Source organism: Scyliorhinus torazame, chromosome 1, assembly GCF_047496885.1.
Source record: "Scyliorhinus torazame isolate Kashiwa2021f chromosome 1, sScyTor2.1, whole genome shotgun sequence".
Lineage (NCBI taxonomy): Eukaryota > Metazoa > Chordata > Chondrichthyes > Carcharhiniformes > Scyliorhinidae > Scyliorhinus > Scyliorhinus torazame.
The window spans coordinates 137,329,247-137,347,213 of record NC_092707.1 but is presented as its reverse complement, the minus strand read 5'-3'; the positions used below and the strand labels follow the sequence as shown (position 1 = coordinate 137,347,213).

The window sequence follows — 17,967 nt, the reverse complement described above, 5'->3', positions numbered from 1 at the left end:
TGGGGGCCTCGCATCCTTCCACTGAAGAAGAATCCTTCGCCGGGCTACCAGGGACGCAAAGACCAGAATTCCGGCCTCTTTCGCCTCCTGCACTCCCGGCTCCTCTGCCACCCCCAAATATTGCGAGCCCCCAGCCCGGTTTGACCCTGGATCCTACCACCCTCGACACCGTCCTCGCTACGCCCTTCCAAAATTCCTCCAGCGCTGGGCATGCCCAGAACATATGGGTGTGATTTGCTGGGCTCCCTGAGCACCTAACACACCTGTCCTCACCCCCAAAAAACCGGCTCATCCTTGTCCAGGTCATGTGTGCCCTGTGCAGCACCTTAAACTGTATGAGGTTGAGCCTCGTGCACGATGAGGAAGAGTTCACCCTCCCCAGGGCATCTGCCCACGTCCCTTCCTCAATCTCAGCTCCCAACTCCTCCTCCCACTTAACTTTTACCTCCACCACCGAGGCCTCCTCCTCCTCCTGCATCACCTGGTAAGTTTCCGAAATCTTCCCCACTCCCACCCACCCCCCCGAGAGCACCCTGTCCTGTACTGTGTGTGGCAGTAGCCGCGGGAATTCCACCACCTGCCGCTTGGCAAACGCCCTTACCTGTAAGTACCTGGAGGTGCTCCCCGAGGGGAGCCCGTACTTCTCCTCCAGCTCACCCAGGCTCGCGAACCTCCCATCCACAAACATGTCCCCCAACTTACTTATCCCTGCCCTGTGCCACCCCGAAAACCCTCCACCTGTTCTTCCTGGGGTGAACCGGTGGTTCCCCCGTATTGGGGTCCATGCCAAGGCCCCAACTTCCCCCCTGTGCCGTCTCCACTGCCCCCAAATTTTGAAGGCAGCCGCCACCACCGGGATCGTGGTATACCTCCTTGGAGGGAGCGGCAGCGGCGCCGTTGCCAGCGCCCCCAGACTCGTACCCACACAAGACGCCGTCTCCAGCCGCTTCCATGCAGCCCCCTCCCCCTTCATCACCCACTTGCGCACCATCGTCGCATTGGCGGCCCAGTAGTGCCCACAAAGGTTGGGCAGCACCAGTCCCCCCCCTATCTCTACTCTGCTCCAGGAACACCCTTCTCACCCTCGGAGTCCCTGGCGCCCACACAAACCCCATTATACTCCTGTTATCCCGCCTGAAAAAAGCCTTCAGGATAAACACGGGGAGGCATTGGAACAGGAACAAAAACCTTGGGAGCACCGTCATTTTGATTGACTGCACCCTACCCGCCAGGGACAGCGGCAACGCGTCCCACCTCTTGAACTCCTCCTCCATTTGCTCCACCAGTCTTGTAAAATTAAGCCTATGCAGGGCCCCCCAGCTCCTGGCCACCTGGACCCCCAAATACCTGAAGCTCCTCTCCGCCCTCTTTAGTGGGAGCTCGCCAATCCCCCTCTCCTGGTCCCCTGGATGAACTACGAACAGCTCGCTCTTCCCCATGTTGAGCTTGTACCCCGAAAAGTCCCCGAATTCCCTAAGAATCTTCATTACCTCCGCCATTCCCCTCACCGGGTCCGCCACATACAGCAGCAGGTCGTCGGCATAAAGTGATACCCTATGCTCCCCTCCACCCCGCACCAACCCCCTCCAGTTCCTCGACTCCCTCAGTGCCATAGCCAGGGGTTCAATCGCCAGTGCAAAGAGCAGGGGGGACCGGGGGGACCCCTGTCTCGTCCCTCGGTGCAACCGAAAGTACTCGGACCCCGCCTGTGTGTGGCCACACTCGCCATCGGGACCTCGTACAACAGCCTAACCCACCTGACAAACCCCTCCCCAAACCCGAACCTCTTCAGCACCCCCACTTTTCCCTATCGAAGGCTTTCTCAGCGTCCATCGCCACCACTATCTCCGCCTCCCCCTCCCTCGCCGGCATCATGATAACATTCAAAAGCCTCCGCACATTCGCGTTCAACTGCCTCCCCTTCACAAACCCCGTCTGGTCTTCATGGATGATCTGCGGCACACAATCCTCAATCCTCATGGCTAAGACCTTCGCCAGCACCTTGGCATCTACATTTAGCAAGGAAATCGGTCTGTAAGACCCACATTGCAAGGGATCCTTGTCCCGCTTCAGGATCAAGGACATCAGTGCCTGGGACATCGTTGGGGGCAAAGCTCCCCCCCTCCCTTGCCTCATTGAGGGTCCTGACTAACAGCGGGCCCAACAGGTCCATATATTTTTTATCGAATTCGACCGAGAAACCGTCCGGCCCCGGTGCCTTCCCCGCCTGCATGCCTCCTATCCCTTTGATCAGCTCCTCCAGCCCAATCGGGGCCCCCAATCCCACCACCAGTCCCTCTTCCACCTTTGGAAACCTCAATTGGTCCAGGAAGCGGCCCATCCCTCCCTCCTCCCGTGGGGGCTCGGATCGGTTCAATTCCTCGTAAAAGTCCCTGAAGACCCCATTGATGACAACCCCACTCCGCACCACACTCCCTCCCCTGTCCTTAACTCCCCCGATCTCCCTAGCTGCGTCCCGCTTCCGAAGCTGATGCGCCAGCATCCGTCTTGCCTTTTCCCCAAACTCGTAGACCTTCCCCAAACTCCTGGGCCTTCCTCCACTGCACCACCGCCTTCCTGGTGGTCACCAGGTCGAATTCGGCCTGGAGGCTGCGCCTCTTCCTCAACAATCCTTCCTCGGGCTCCTCCGCATACCTCCTGTCTACCCTCACCATCTCCCCCACACCCTCTCCCTCTCCCCCCCGCTCCCTGCACTCCTTGTGGGCCCTAATGGAGATCAGCTCTCCCCTCACCACCGCCTTCAGCGCCACCCATACCATCCCCACTCGGACCTCCCGGTTGTCGTTGGTCTCCAAGTACCTCTCTATACTTCCTCGGACCCGCTCGCTCACCTCCTCGTCCGCCAACAGCCCCACCTCCAAGCGCCACAGCGGGCGCTGGTCCCTCTCCTCCCCCATCTCCAAGTCCACCCAATGCAGGGCATGGTCCGAAATGGCTATTGCCGAATACTCTGTATCCTCTACTCTCGCTGTCAGCGCCCTCTCAAAGTGAAAAAGCCGATTCGGGAATAGGCCTTGTGGACATGTGAGAAGAATGAAAAATCCCTAGCCCCCGGCCTTGCAAATATCCAAGGGTCCACCCCTCCCAAAGGGTCCACCCCTCTCATCTGGTCCATAAAACCCTTCAGCCCTCTAGCCGCCGCCGGCTTCCTACCCGTCCTAGACCTGGAGCGATCCAGTGCAGGATCCAACACCGTGTTAAAGTCTCCCCCCCATTATCAGGCCCCCCCACTTCCAAGTCTGGGATCCGACCCAACATACGCTGCATAAAACCCGCATCGTCCCAGTTCGGGGCATACACATTGACCAGTACCACCCTCTCTCCCTGCAACTTACCACTTACCATTATGTACCTACCGCCATTATCTGCCACAATGCTCGACGCCTCGAATGACACCTTCTTTCCCACCAAGATCGCCACCCCTCGATTTCTGGCATCCAGCCCCGAGTGAAACACCTGACCTACCCACCCTTTCCTGAATCTTACCTGGTCTGCCACCCTCAGGCGTGTCTCCTGGAGCATAACCACATCTGCCTTGAGCCCCTTCAGGTGCGCGAACACGCAGGCCCTCTTAATCGGCCCATTCAGTCCCCTTACATTCCAGGTTATCAGCTGGATCAGGGGGCTACCCGCCTCCCTCCCCCGGCGACTAGCCATGACCCCTCCTCAGCCAGCCACGCGCCCGCACCCCACACCCGGCTCGCTCCCCACAGCGGCATACCCCCGTCTTGACCCCCGCTCGCTCCAGCTCCTCCTTGACCATAGCAGCAGCAACTCGACTCCCCCACCCCCCCCCCCCCCCCCCCCCGGGCTAGGACCCACCCTAGCTGATTTACTCCCCCCATTGCACTTCCGCAAGTCAGCTGACTCTTGCTGACCCCGGCCACTCCCGCCTCTCCTTCGACTCCTTGTGTGACACACCCTCCTCTCCTGTTCCCCGTCCATAGGCTCTCCCCGTCCTCCTTCCATTCTAAGCGCGGGAAACAACCCTCACTTCCCTGCCCCGGCCCCGGCCCCTCCAGTCTTCAGTACGGGAAAAAACCTGCGCTTTCTACCTACCAGGCCTCGCCACCTCTGACGCAGCTCCTTTTACAGGCCCGGTCCCCTCACCCCCGACTCGGGCCTCCCCCTCCCCCGCGGAGCCCCACCCCACCGCCGTCCACCACCCCTGCTCCGCCCACCTACCCCCCATAAGAGCCCCCCCCCGACCAGCACAACCAAAACAGTGCTCAACCCGCCCCAACCACCCTCACCGACCCGAAAGAGAAAAACACAGAGACAAAGAAGAAACCCGAAGCAATACAACCCCCTCGAAAAAAGAGTAAACATAACATATCAACCGCAGTCCCCAATCGCCCAACCTGATCCTCAATTTGTGTCCAACTTCTCGGCCTGAACAAAGGCCCACACCACCTCCGGAGACTCAAAATAATGGTGCCGGTCCTTGTAGGTGACCCACAGTCGCGCCGGCTGCAACATGCCAAACTTCACCCCCTTCCTGTGCAGCACCGCCTTCGCTCGATTGTACCCGGCCCTCCTCTTCGCCACCTCCGCAGTCCAGTCCTGGTATATCCGAACCTCCGCGTTCTCCCACCTGCTGCTACTCTCCTTCTTGGCCCACCTGAGCACACACTCCCGATCGACGAACCGATGGAACCTCACCAGCACCGCCCGCGGAGGCTCATTAGCCTTGGGCCTCCTCGCCAGCACTCTATGGGCCCCTTCCAGCTCCAGGGGCCCCTGGAAGGACCCCGCTCCCATCAGCGAGTTCAACATGGTGACCACATAGGCCCCCCACGTCCAGCCCCTCCGGGAGGCCCAGAATCCGCAGATTCTTCCGCCTCGACCGATTCTCCACCTCCTCGAACAGCTCCTGCCATTTCTTGTGGAGCGCCTCCACCTTTACCGCCAAGCCCATGATCTCGTCCTCATTGTCAGAGATCTTTTTTTTTTTGGCCACACCCCCCAGGGTAGGGGTCCCTTTGGCCACCCCCCAGGGTATTGGGTCCCTTTGGCCACCACCCCCCCCAAGGGTAGGAGTCCCTTTGGCCACAACGCGCCCCCCCCCTTCCAGGGAAGGGGTCCCTTTGCCCCCCCCCCCCAAGGGAAGGGGTCCCTTTGGCCATCTCCCCCCCCCAGGGAAGGGGTCCCTTTGGCCACCCCCCCCCACCCCCAGGGAAGGGGTCCCTTTGCCCCCCCCCCCCCCCCCCCCGCCCAGTGAAGGGGTCCCTTTGGCCACCCCCCTCCAGGGTAGGGGTCCCTTTGGCCACCCCCCCAGGGAGGGGGTCCCTTTTGCCCCCCCCACGGGGAGGGGCTCTTTTTCCCTTGTCAGAGATCTTTTGTCGAGCCTCGCGGATCGCCACCCCCCTGGGCCGTCTGTGTCTCCAGCAGCTTATCAATAGAAGCCGTCATCGACTCGAGCAGGTCCGCTTTAATCTCTCTGAAGCAGCGCTGGATACCCTCCTGCTGCTCCTCCGCCCACAGCATCCACGCTGCCTGGTCTCCGCCCGCTGCCATTTTGTTCTTCTTCCCTCGCACCTTCTTCGGGTCCACCACCACCTTTTTTTGTCGCCCCGCTCCTAGTAGAAGCCATATACTGACGGGGAGCTGTTATAAACTCCTTCCCACACCGGGAAAAGTCAAAAATGTGCTGTTGGGGGCCCTGAAAAGAGCCCAAAAGTCAGTTTTTGTGGGAGCCGCCGAATGTGCGACTTAGCTCCGCATAGCCGCAACCGGAAGTCTTCCTGAATGTCCAATTCACCTAACAAGCACATCTTTCGGGACTCGTAGGAGGAAACTGGAGCACCCCGATAAAACCCACACAGAAACGAGGAGAACGTGCAGACTCCGCACAGACAGTGATCCAAGCCGGGAATTGAACCCGGGTTCCCTGCTGCTGTGAAGCAACAGTGCTAACCACTGTGTTACCGTGCCAAACCAATGTGTTTATCCTTCATATAGTTATATGGCGACCCCTTAAATACAGCACTACTATTCACCTCAACCACTCCTGTGGTCACCAGTTCCACATTCTCAACACTCTCTGGGTAAAGAATTTCTTCTGAATTCCCCATTGGATATATTGGTGACTTTTTTATATTGATGGCCTCAAGGACTGCTCTTCACTACTGGAGGAAACAATCCCTCTGTGTCCACTCTATCAAAACCTTTCACCATTTTAAAGATCTGTTTTTGGTCATCCCTCAACCGTCACTCTTTTTAAGAGAAAAGAGACCCTGACTTTTCATCCTTTTCCTATCGGGTGTAACCTCGCAGTTGTGGGATCATCCTTTGTAAATCTTTTTTGCCGCCTCTCCGGTGTCTGCGGGGGGAATGGGCGGACTTTGTCACAGTGGCACGGGATATCTCGGGTGGGATTTCAGTGTCATTTTACTGAGTGCAAAGCGATCTTTATCCTTACTGACGCATTCTCTGTTATTTCCTTCTGTTTATGCAGGGTCAGGGCGGACTCTGCGGGAAACTGTTCTCGAGAGTTCGCCCGTCCTCTCTCTGCTGAATGAGAGTTTCGTCAGCAGCTGGTCCCTGGTCAAAGAACTGGAGGATCTTCAGGTAAATCATCAACAGTGTTTAATGGATGTAACTGATGGTAGTCAATCAGCAAATCAACATGAGCAAGGTAGCCAAGAGCAGAGGAAGCTGGGAAAAACTCAGCAGGTTTGCTGACACCTCTCCGGAGAGAAACAGAGTTAATATTTCGAGTCATGGACCCCTCGTCTGACGAAGACCTGCTGAGTTTTCCCAGCTTCCTCTGATCATGGACGAGATTCTCCGACCCCCCGCCGGGTCGGAGAATCGCCGGGGGCTGGCATGAATCTCGCCCCCGCCGGTTGCCGAATTCTCCGGCACCGGATATTCGGCGGGGGCGGGAATCGCGCCGCGCCGGTTGGTGGCCCCCCCCCCCGCAATTCTCCGGCCCGAATGGGCTGAAGTCCCGCCGCTAAAATGCCTCTCCCGCCGGCGTAGATTAAACCACCTACCTTACCGGCGGGAAAAGGCGGCGCGGGCCGGCTCCGGGGTCCTGGGGGGGGCATGGGGCGATCTGGCCCCGGGGGGTGCCCCCTCGGTGGCCTGGCCCGCGATCGGGGCCCACCGATCTGCGGGCAGGCCTGTGCCGTGGGTGCACTCTTTTCCTTCCGCCTTCGCCACGGTCTCCACCATGGCGGAGGCGGAAGAGACTCCCTCCACTGCGCATGCGCGGGAATGCCGTCAGCAGCCGCTAACGCTCCCGCGCATGCGCCGCCTGGAGATGTCATTTCCGCGCCAGCTGGCGGTGCACCAAAGACCTTTTCCGCCAGCTGGCGGGGCGGAAATTCGTCCGGCGCGGGCCTAGCCCCTTAAGGTTGGGGCTCAGCCCCCCCAAGATGCGGAGCATTCCGCACCTTTGGGGCGGCACGATGCCCGACTGATTTGCGCCGTTTTGGGTGCCAGTCGACGGACATCGCGCCGATACCGGAGAATTTCGCCCCTTGTTTCAGATTCCAGCATCCAGAGCATTTTCCTTATTTTTTTTCATAAAATCTTTCGACTATCCAATTTATTTATTTATTTTCCCAATTAAGGGGCAATTTAGCATGGCCAATCTACCTACGCTGCACATTAGACTTATAGATATTAAATGAATTAACAAAGCATGTATTGAAGGCGATGAAGGAGGAGGATGGAAACTGGTATTTACGGTAACTAGCTTGGGTGAAGCGAGTGACGAGCACCGTGGACATCAATGGGCCGAGTGGCCTCCTCCTGAACCAAAAATTCATGATATTTTAAATACATAGAAATGTTAAATCAGGGATTAACAAGTTTATTTTTGGAGGGCGAATTTGTGTCATTTTCCCTAGTGGCTGTTCAATATATGGGATCCAAATATAAATCAGAAAATGATCCAGCGATTTTGGAAGCTGTTCACAATTGAATTGTTTTTTTTCACTGTGCTCTGAAGTGGTTGTGCGACTTGTGTACACTCCGTTATGAGGTAGGGAAGAGGAAAAGCTTCAATGTGGATAGACTCGGGAGGGATTGTGTGTGGCTTCTGTCACCCAGTGATCTTGCTGCTGCACCTGATCGGTGCATTACAGCCTGTTATTAGGAACTCCGCATTTTAGTTTTCATCCATTCCGCACTTCAAATTCTGGGCGTGTTGAAGTTGACATTCACTTTAATTGAAGCTGACCTAATAAATCTTCTGATTCTTAGTTCTGAGCTCAGGAAGCCTCTGAGCATCTCTGAAGGAATGAAATTCTAAATGTTTGAAACTAGAAGTTAGCTAGTAAGGAGAACAAAATATATTGCACAGTAATGCAGCCTCCTTTTTTAAAAATAAAGGTAGAGTACCCAATTCATTTTTTTTCCAATTGAGGAGCAATTTAGCGTGGCCAATCCACCTACCCTGCACATCTTTGGGTTGTGGGGGCGAAACCCACGCAAAAACGGGGAGAATGTGCAAACTCCACACGGGCAGTGACCCAGAGCCAGGATCGAATCTGGGACCTCGGCACCGTGAGGCAGCAGTGCTAACCATTGCGCCACCATGCTGCCCTCCTTTTTTTTAATCCTCCTCTAAATTCTGTTGAAATAACACATTTCTGTGATAATTTATAATTTAAGTGATTGTTCCATTCCTATTGTTTCATACCATGGGGTTAAACAGTTGCGCGAGAGTTGTCCAAGTTGACACCCCTCCTCCATTCCATTCCTTTCCCTAAAGGGAGAAGCCAGGCTTTTCTGCTTTATGTCTCCGCTCCCTTATTGAGCTGCAAACTGATTCAGGAAATGCAGGTTACTACATCCTGCTGTGCCCTAGGACCACCGAATAAGACCTGCACTCAATATCATGTGGCTGTGTGACAACAAATGCACCCCGGGTGTGCTTGGATAAATTCCAGTATCCACAATTTGAATGAAGGTCTCCTTTAACATGAACAAATGGCTTTGTTTAAAAAAAGGAGGAACTTTGTACAAATGTGTTGACACACTCATAAGATCTCAACCCAGTGCTGTCGATGGGAGGTTTTCCTGCTCACTTCCTTGATGCTTATAATTGGGCAAATCTGTTCTTTTGATTGAAGTTGGTGAGCGTGTTATGTATTATGATGGACCTTGTCGCAAATGATAATAAATGTTTTTCTGGTTTAAGAACTTGACATTTTTATCCTTCTCAGAGGAATCAAGAAGATGAAGGTACCGCGAGGTTAGCCAGCCTGCATTTAGAACACTACAACTTTCCTGTTGAGATGATAATAGCTTTACCAAATGGCACAGTGGTAAGTCTTGTCATCTGTCATGGTCATTGTTTAGTGTTTAGATCCTAGCATCCCATTACATCTGTCGGAAGAAAATTCTTTACAATGCCTTTTTGAAAAAGAACCTGCAGATTTTATGATCATTATGCAGCTTGCACTTGGAGTGGCGATCACATTAACCATAGGTAAAATGAAGTAAAATCTGCCTGTCATGATACTCAGTTATAGCGTTTTGAAAGTGCCATGTGACAACCAACTCACTTTTCAGAAATCAAATCCGTGAAAGTACACAGTTATTGATACCTTTCCTCTTCAGTGTTCTCCCCCTCCTTTACTGAAGGTGTCAACTTTATGCATTATGCTTTGCTGCCTCATAGTAATGATGCCTATTCTTAATGTTGTGGCTAGTCTTAAACAGGTGAATATTTTTTTATAAATTTGGATACCCAATTAATTTTTTTCCAATTAAGGGGCAATTTAGCGTGGCCAATCCACCTAACCTGCACATCTTTGGGTTGTGGGGGCGAAACCCACGCAGACACTTTTAGAATGTGCAAACTCCACACAGACAGTGATCCAGGGCCGGGCTCGAACCCGGGTCCTCAGCGCCGTAGGTAGCAGTGCTAACCACTGCACCACCCACCATGCTGCCCTAGGCAGGTGAATTTAACAGCCTTCTTTCATAATGGGCAAGAGGAGAGGAAACAGATTGAAGCCCTTTTCTGAAAACTGAAAAGTAACCTGATACAGGTCTTTATAATAACAAAAGGATTCAATTGGGTATACATGAAAGAGGATGTTTCCACTTTTGGTTGAGCCCAAATTAAGGATCTATAAATATAAGGTTGTCACTGTTAAACAAAAGGAAGGCAGGAGCAATTTATTCACCCAGAGAGTTGTGAGAATATGGATCTGGCTACCACATGAGGTGAATGGCAGAGATGCATATAAGGTGAAGCTCAGGCAAGTACATTAGGGAGAAAGAAATATAAAGATATGTTGATGGAGTGAGATGAACTCTGGTTGGAGGAGGCTGGTGTGGATAATGAATGTTGGCATAGACCTATTGGGCTGCATGTCCTATTTCTGTGCTGCAAAATTCGATGCAATGTGTAACCCCCCCAGCACGAATTTCCCTTCCTTTTAATGATCAGGAACAAAAAACAGACTTTAATTAGCTGTCCAAACCTGCCTCATCTCTGAGGTATTTTCCAATGGTGTTCATGCTTTTAAGTGGTTTCCAGATTTGATCGCTCTTTCTGCTCAGATTCCCAATATTGTGGCCAATTGTATTTGGATAATTGTGATTATCATTGGCAGATTCACCACATCAATGCCAACTACTTCCTGGATATCACTTCAATGAAGCCCGAGGAGGTGGACAGGAGTCTCTTCACCCATTCGTCACATTTCGAGGACCCTTCAGCTGCAGCCTACATCACGTTTTTGAAGGAAGGGCTAGAAATGGCCAAACGGTTCATACCATCCTAACTAGCAGGAATCCCAGCTGAATGAAACTGGTCCTCCATTGCAGGTTTCCACCATTTTGTTGCGTGGTTTTAAAACTGTTTCACTGCACTTTGCACAGAGAACACAAGCGCCTGTGTTTCCCAAAGCCTCACTGAGGATGATGTCTGCTTGTCAAAACCTTCTCTGAGGAATGGCTTTTATTTGCACAGCATGTGATGCGAGGAGAGGTGTGGGTATATGCTGAAATATTCCTCCACTGCACCACATCCTCCCGAGTATGATTGTGGCTTAACAGTTGATATTGTTGGGGTGAGGTGAGGCGGTGACAGTCCTGAACCATGCCTGCTGTTTCTCGAGCTGTACCTAATATGATTTTCGAGTTTGCTTTGGGAACATGTCATTGTTAGCAAAGAAGAGGTTTTCCTCTCTCCCTCCGTTTTCAACAGTATTGTTCAGTACACTCGTGCATGTGTTTAAAAAAAATAAATTATAGAGTACCCAATTCATTTTTTTCCAATTAAGGGGCAATTTAGCGTGGCCAATTCACCTACCCTGCACATCTTTGGGTTTTAGGGGTGAGACCCACGTAGACACGGGGAGAATGTACAAACCCCACATGGACAGTGACCCAGAACTGGGATCCGAACCCGGGTCCTCGGTGCCGTGAGGCAGCAGTGCTAACCACTGCGCTGCCCCTGCCTCATGTGGTTAATCAGCCTCAGATATGTGGCGAATTGATGTTCTACAGCGGTCGAGACACTGGGTTCTCTGAAAACAGCTACCCCTTAGCCCCATTTTCCGAGTCTATTACAATTTTCTTAGTGAGGCATTTGTCCACTCCCTTAATTTGCGAAAAGTATTCGCGATTCTGTTCCTTATCGGGCAATCCCTGAATGAACACCTCCCTCTAGCGGAAAATATTTCTCGATCTCTGACGATGGTCATAAATTTGTGCCCTCAAATGATCAATTCAGAGATTTAGGGAGTAGGTTGCTCCCTATTTTACCTCTTTACCGTGAACATCTCTATTCAAGCTCTTCCAAATCTCCGTCCTCGTGAGAAAACTGCTAGTAAGCTCCATCATATTATCTATTTTTTAAAAGAAAATGGTGCGTGGGATATTTAGAAATAAGGACAAGTCTGCTGGAGCGAATCTGAATTTTTTGGGGAGGGTCTGTCCCTTTTAACAGGTCACCCATCCCAATGCCAGAAACATTTCACAGCATTCAGCCATTTCCTGTGATAAACTGTTACATTGACTTGCGTGGTTAGGAGAGGGTTCCTGTGTGTTTCTGCAATCCTGCACACCTGCTTGAAAACTTGCAGAGCCGCAACTTTTTAATCTCAGAAACTGGTTCAGCTGAGTGTGTGGGTAAACAACGGAGCCTCTGTGCTCAAGAATGTTAATTGGCTGCGGAAAAACTTTTGCGTTTTGACCCTGTAACAGCATTGTCTAAAGAAGCTGTTCCCACTGGTAGGAGTGTTACCAAAGGACACAGTTATAATAAGTGGTCAAGGAACCAGAGGTGAAATTAGATTTGTTTTTGCACTGGAAATTTTTATGATCTGAAATTTGCGCTGCTGGAAAAGGCTGTGGAAGCAGATTCAATAATAACTTTCAAGAGGAAATTATATACATATTTGAAAAGGGGAAATAAGCAGGGTTATGGGGACGAATGAAGGAATGTGACTCAGCGAATAGCTCTTTTGCAATGCTGGCTCAATCATGTTGAGCTGAATACTGTCCTGTGCTGTTTGTTAATGGTTTGCATTGAATGGCCCCAAATGGTAAGAATTGGTGACCCCCACAATCTTGAAATAAGATTTACAAAGTCAATATCTTGGGAACGAAGGAATTGCCAGACAAAATGACTTAAAGTTCTTTGTATTCACCTACTCCCACCCTGGTACTCGCATGATACAATGATAAATGGAGTGGTTGACAATTATAATCAATGTCTGCCAATGAGTTTACAATGGGCCCAGATGTAAGATGAAAAAATCTCCAGTGGGGAGGAACTTTTAGAACCGTAAATCCAAAAGTCATCCATTCCAAGTTGACTGTATTTGCAACTCGAGTCTCAGAATTACTTGTAGACTGTAACCAAAAACATATTGTTTTTTGCAGCGGGAGGCAGCACGCTGTTTGCTGATGGCAAGATTCTCTACTCGCACCGCTGTCGATGGGAATTTTTGAAGTCACCCCTCGTTACTGGGAAACTCACGGGCGGTGGTGCTCAGCCGGCAGGGCCAGAGAATCCTGGCCCTCATCAAACTTCCAATTGAATCAATCATTGCTAGATTTTGTGCTTGCAGATTGTATTGGGAAGATATTTTATTTCATCGTGCTTGACAGTTTCATGTTTGGAAAAAAGTGATCGTCTCAGTCATGTAGCCATCTTGGTTGCCAGTGTCTGTCAGGTCCTTTATTCCAATCTGCTGTGAAATGCTGTGAATTCTGCCATAGGATGAAAGTGTGCGTGCTTTAGTAATGCAAACATTTGATCCATTTATTCTCAGTATGGTTCCGTACATATGCTAAGTCCTGACACACCCAGCTGCTGAAGTGGGGTGTGAAAGCAAGAACGAGAAAGATAGACATCGCTGGTCTGGAACCGGATGAATAACCATGCACAAATGCAAACATTTTAGTTTGTCTTTTTTCTTTAAGGCAGATGCAGCAAGCCCTTGGAGGTGGCCTGCAAGTTGCTATTGACATGTGCACCAAATATCTTGTACTCATTGCAGCTAAAATCTGACCATCATGCTGTACCTATGCAAAGTATTATGGTTTATTTCTGTATTTAAAGCTCTATTTTATCAACTCCACAATATCTTTAGTAGCGTAGTAAGGAATCAGATTAAACATGTAGTATATAGCTCTGACCTTTTTGTACCTGGATTTTCCAATCAGCACTATTTTTATGCTTCTGGTAACATGTATTAAGATGGTGCGTGGTGGGAAAAATCTAGTCTTGTGTGCAGTGAATGAGCAGTGGTGAGGGTGGGCAAGGGTGCGTTTTATTTTCTAAAAGGCTGCATTTTGTGAAGGCTCAACCCCAAAGCCTGGGGAAGGACTGGGTTTAGCCTGATGTTACGTTCATTGCAGGTCAGAAATTGCCTCTACCCACCCTCACTGTCTCCATCTTCATACATTGCCCGGTTCCTGGTTCTCTTTCTTTTCTCCTCTTTTTTTTTTTAAATAAACATTTTATTGAAGTAATTTTGGTATAGTAACAACAACAAAATAAACAATATACATGAAACCATAAACATAGGGCAAAAGCCATTTACCTCTCGTACAGGTCCCACACTTATTGACCCCCCTACTCTAATCTAAACTACTCCTCTCTCTCCTCCTCCCCCCCCCTCCCTTGATTTACATTAAATTGCCCCAAAAGGAAGAGACGGTTAGGAACTCGGGAGTTGAATGTATACCCAAGTCCCAAAACAGATTAGCATGTGTGAGGCTTGGTGATTTGAATAGATTTCTAATTGCATCTGCTGCTATTTATGCAATTACATGGTTCCACCTCAGCAGTTAATTATCATAATGTGCCAACATGGGCAAGTATTGACCATGTTAAAAAAGAACAGCACAGCCTCAACCAGTAGCCAGTCCCCGGACAGTTTTTTGTTCCCTCCAGCACCAGTGTGTCCAGAGGAATTTGGTCACGGTGTAAAGTACCTCTGCTGCCTACAAATTGGATGCTGGCAGTGTTTTGCAGGCACCTATCATGATTCTGGCAATCAAGGAATTTTAAATTATATTGACTTAATTTTAAGAGTACCCAATTAATTTTTTCCAATTAAGGGGGAGTTTAGCGTGACCAATCCACCTAGCTTGCACATCTTTTGGGTTGTGGGGTGAAACCCACACCAACATGGGAGAATGTGCGATCTTTGCACATTTCTACCAATTAACAGCTTTAATTAATTTTAGTCTTTTTGGGCTCTATCATGCATCAATTAGAAGCAATAGCCTGATCACAAGACAATTGTGTGCAGCTTCATACAACTATTAAAATTGGTAGAAATGGAACCACCAAGGCTGTCCTGTTCTTTCAAATACATTGATCCATGGATGAAGATCCTAATTGTCCTGCTTGTATTTTTTTGTAATGAATTTGAAAAGCCATCAGGATTTCATTAAAGCAAAATTTAGACTACAGCGTGTTGGAAGTGAATTTGAATGCCAATATGCAGAGAAATCCAAAGTTTTCTCTTTCCTTCCACCTCTAACCTAAGGGGTTGAGTGAATATCAGGTAAGCTCTTTCTTTCTTCTTGTTTTAGAGGGGATGGCAGTGCAATGTTCCTCCTGCATAATGTTTGAGGTGAGGTACACTGTCACTGTCCCTGCTGATTTCACCTGTGGGAAGTGCCCCCCATCTCCAGCTCCTCAAAAACCACGTCAGGGAACTGGAGCAACTTCGGATCATTCAGGAGGCAGAGGTGGTCATAGATAGAAGCTTCAGGGATGTAGTTACTCCGAAGAATGAAGATAGATGGGTGACGGTGAGAGGGACTGGGAGGAAGCAGTCAGTACAGGGATCCCCTGTGGTTGTTCCCCATAGTAACAATTATACAGCTTTGGATACTGATGGGGGGGATGACTCTGGCACAGAGTCTGTCCCTGTTGCTCAGAAGGGAAGGTGGGGGGGGGGGGGGGGGGGGAGGGGGGAGGAGTAGAGCATTAGTCATTGGGGACTCCATAGTTAGTGGGACAGATAGGAGATTCTGTCGGGATCCTTAAGGGCGAGGGGAGCAGCCCCAAGTTGTGGTCCACATAGGCACCAATGACATAGGTAGGAAAAGGGATGGGGATGTAAGGCAGGTATTCAGGGAGCTAGGGTGGAATCTTAGAGTTAGAACAAAGTTATTATCTCTGGGTTGTTACTCGTGCCATGTGCTAGTGAGACAAGGAATAGGGAGAGAGAACAGTCGAACATGTGGCTACAGGGATGGTGCAGGAGGGAGGGATTCAGATACCGGGATAATTGGGGCTAATTCTGGGGTAGGTGAGACCTCTACAAACGGGATGGTCTACACCTGAACCAGAGGGGTGCCAATATCCTGGGGTGGGGGGGGGGGAATTCGCTAATGCTCTTCGGGAGGTTTTAAACTAATTCAGCAGGGAGATGGGAAGCTGAATTGTAGCTCCAGTGTACAGGAGGTTGAGAGTAGTGAGGTCATGAGTAAGGTTTCAAGGTCGCAGGAGTGTACCGGCAGGCAGGAAGATGGTTTGAAGTGTGTCTACTTCAACTCCAGGAGCATCCGGAATAAGGTGGGTGAACTTGCAGCATGGGTTGGTACCTGGGACTTCGATGTTGTAGCCATTTCAGAGACATGGATAGAGCAGGGACAGGAATGGTTATTGCAGGTTCCGGGGTTTAGATGTTTCAGAAAGCTCCGGGAAGGTGGCAAAAGAAGGGGAGAGGTGGCATTGTTAGTCAAGGACAGTATTACGGTGGCAGAAAGGACGTTTGATGAGGACTCTTCTATTGAGGTAGTATGGGCTGAGGCTAGAAACAGGAAAGTAGAGGTCACCCTGTTGGGAGTTTTCTATAGGCCTCCGAAAAGTTCCAGAGATGTAGAGGAAAGGATTGCAAAGATGATTCTGGATAGGAGCGAAAGTAACCGGGTAGTTGTTATGGGGGACTTTAACTTTCCAAATAATGACTGGAAACGCTATAGTTCGAGTACATTAGATGGGTCAGTTTTTGTCCAATGTGTGCAGGAGGGTTTCCTGACAGTATGTAGATAGGCCAATAAGAGGCGAGGCCACACTGGATTTGGTACTGTGTAATGAACCAGGCCAGGTGTTAGATGTGGAGGGAGGTGAGCACTTGATAGTGACCACAATTCGGTTACGTTTACTTTAGCGATGGAAAGGGATAGGTATATACCACAGGGCAAGAGTTATAGCTGGGGGAAAGGCAATTATGGTGCGATTAGGCAAGACTTAGGATGCATAGGATGAGGAAGGAAACTGCAGGGGATGGGCACAATTGAAATGTGGAGCTTGTTCAAGGAACAACTACTGCGTGTCCTTGATAAGTATGTACTTGTCAGGCAGGGAGGAAGTGATCAAGCGAGGGAACCGTGGTTTACTAAAGTAGTTGAATCACTCGTCAAGAGGAAGAAGGAGGCTTATGTAAAGTAAAGATGAGACGTGAAGGTTCAGTTAGGGCACTTGAGAGTTACAAGTTAGCCAGGAAGGACCTAAAGAGAGCTAAGAAGAGCCAGGAGGGGACATGAGAAGTCCTTGGCAGGTAGGATCAAGGAAAACCCGAAAGCTTTCTTTCGGTATGTCAAGAATAAAGGAATGACTAGGGTAAGAGTAGGGCCAGTCAAGGACAGTAGTGGGAAGTTGTGCGTGGAGTCAGAGGAGATCGGAAAGGTGGTAAATGAATATTTTTCATCAGTATTCACACAGGAAAAAGACTGTTGTCGAGGAGAATACTGAGATACAGGCTACTAGACTAGACGACCGGATTGAGGTTCATAAGGAGGAGGTGTTAGAAATTCCAGAAAGATCAGGGGTAACCACCGGTTTGTCCCGGGGAAGATGGACGGGGGGTTTCAAGGCTGGCATCGGGCGGGGATTAGAAGAATGGGGGACCTGTTCATTGACGGGACATTTGCAAGCCTAGGGGCACTGGAGGAGAAGTTTGATTTACCCCTGGGAAATGCCTTTAGATATATGCAGGTGAGGGCTTTTGTGAGGCGACAGGTGAGGGAATTTCCGTTGCTCCCGGCACCAGAAGTTCAAGATAGGGTGATCTCGGGGGGTATGGGTCGGGGAGGGCAAGGTGTCGGAAATACACCAAGAGATGAAAGAAGAGAGGGAAGAGCTAGTAGAAGAGTTGAAAGGTAAATGGGAGGAGGAGCTGGGGGAGGAGATTGAGGAAGGGCTACGGGCTGACACCCTGGGTAGGGTTAATACCTCCTCGTGTGCCAGGCTCAGTCTGATACAATTTAAGGTGGTTCACAGAGCGCATTTGACGAGGGCGAGGCTGAGTAGGTTCTTTGGGGTAGAGGATAGATGTGAAAGATGTTCAGGGAGCCCGGCGAACCATGTCCATATGTTTAGGTCATGCCCGGCATTGGAGGGGTACTGGAGAGGAGTGGCGGGAGTAATATCCCAGGTGGTGAAAGTCCGGGTCAAGCCAAGCTGGGGGCTAGCAATATTTAGAGTGGTGGATGAGCCGGGAG

General features: G+C 50.5%; 1 protein-coding gene across 1 annotated transcript in view; it reads left to right on the top strand.

The window, feature by feature from the left end:
• The window catches only part of selenon (selenoprotein N), a 53,037-nt gene extending 38,117 nt beyond the window's left edge, over positions 1-14,920 (top strand). Inside the window, exons 10-13 of the mRNA XM_072500893.1 lie at positions 6,479-6,591; positions 9,201-9,302; positions 10,602-10,815; positions 12,880-14,920. Coding sequence (XP_072356994.1) covers positions 6,479-6,591; positions 9,201-9,302; positions 10,602-10,772 — 386 coding nt within the window. The 3' untranslated portion in view covers positions 10,773-10,815; positions 12,880-14,920. The remainder of the gene's footprint in view (positions 1-6,478; positions 6,592-9,200; positions 9,303-10,601; positions 10,816-12,879) is intronic.
• Positions 14,921-17,967: the final 3,047 nt, after the last annotated feature.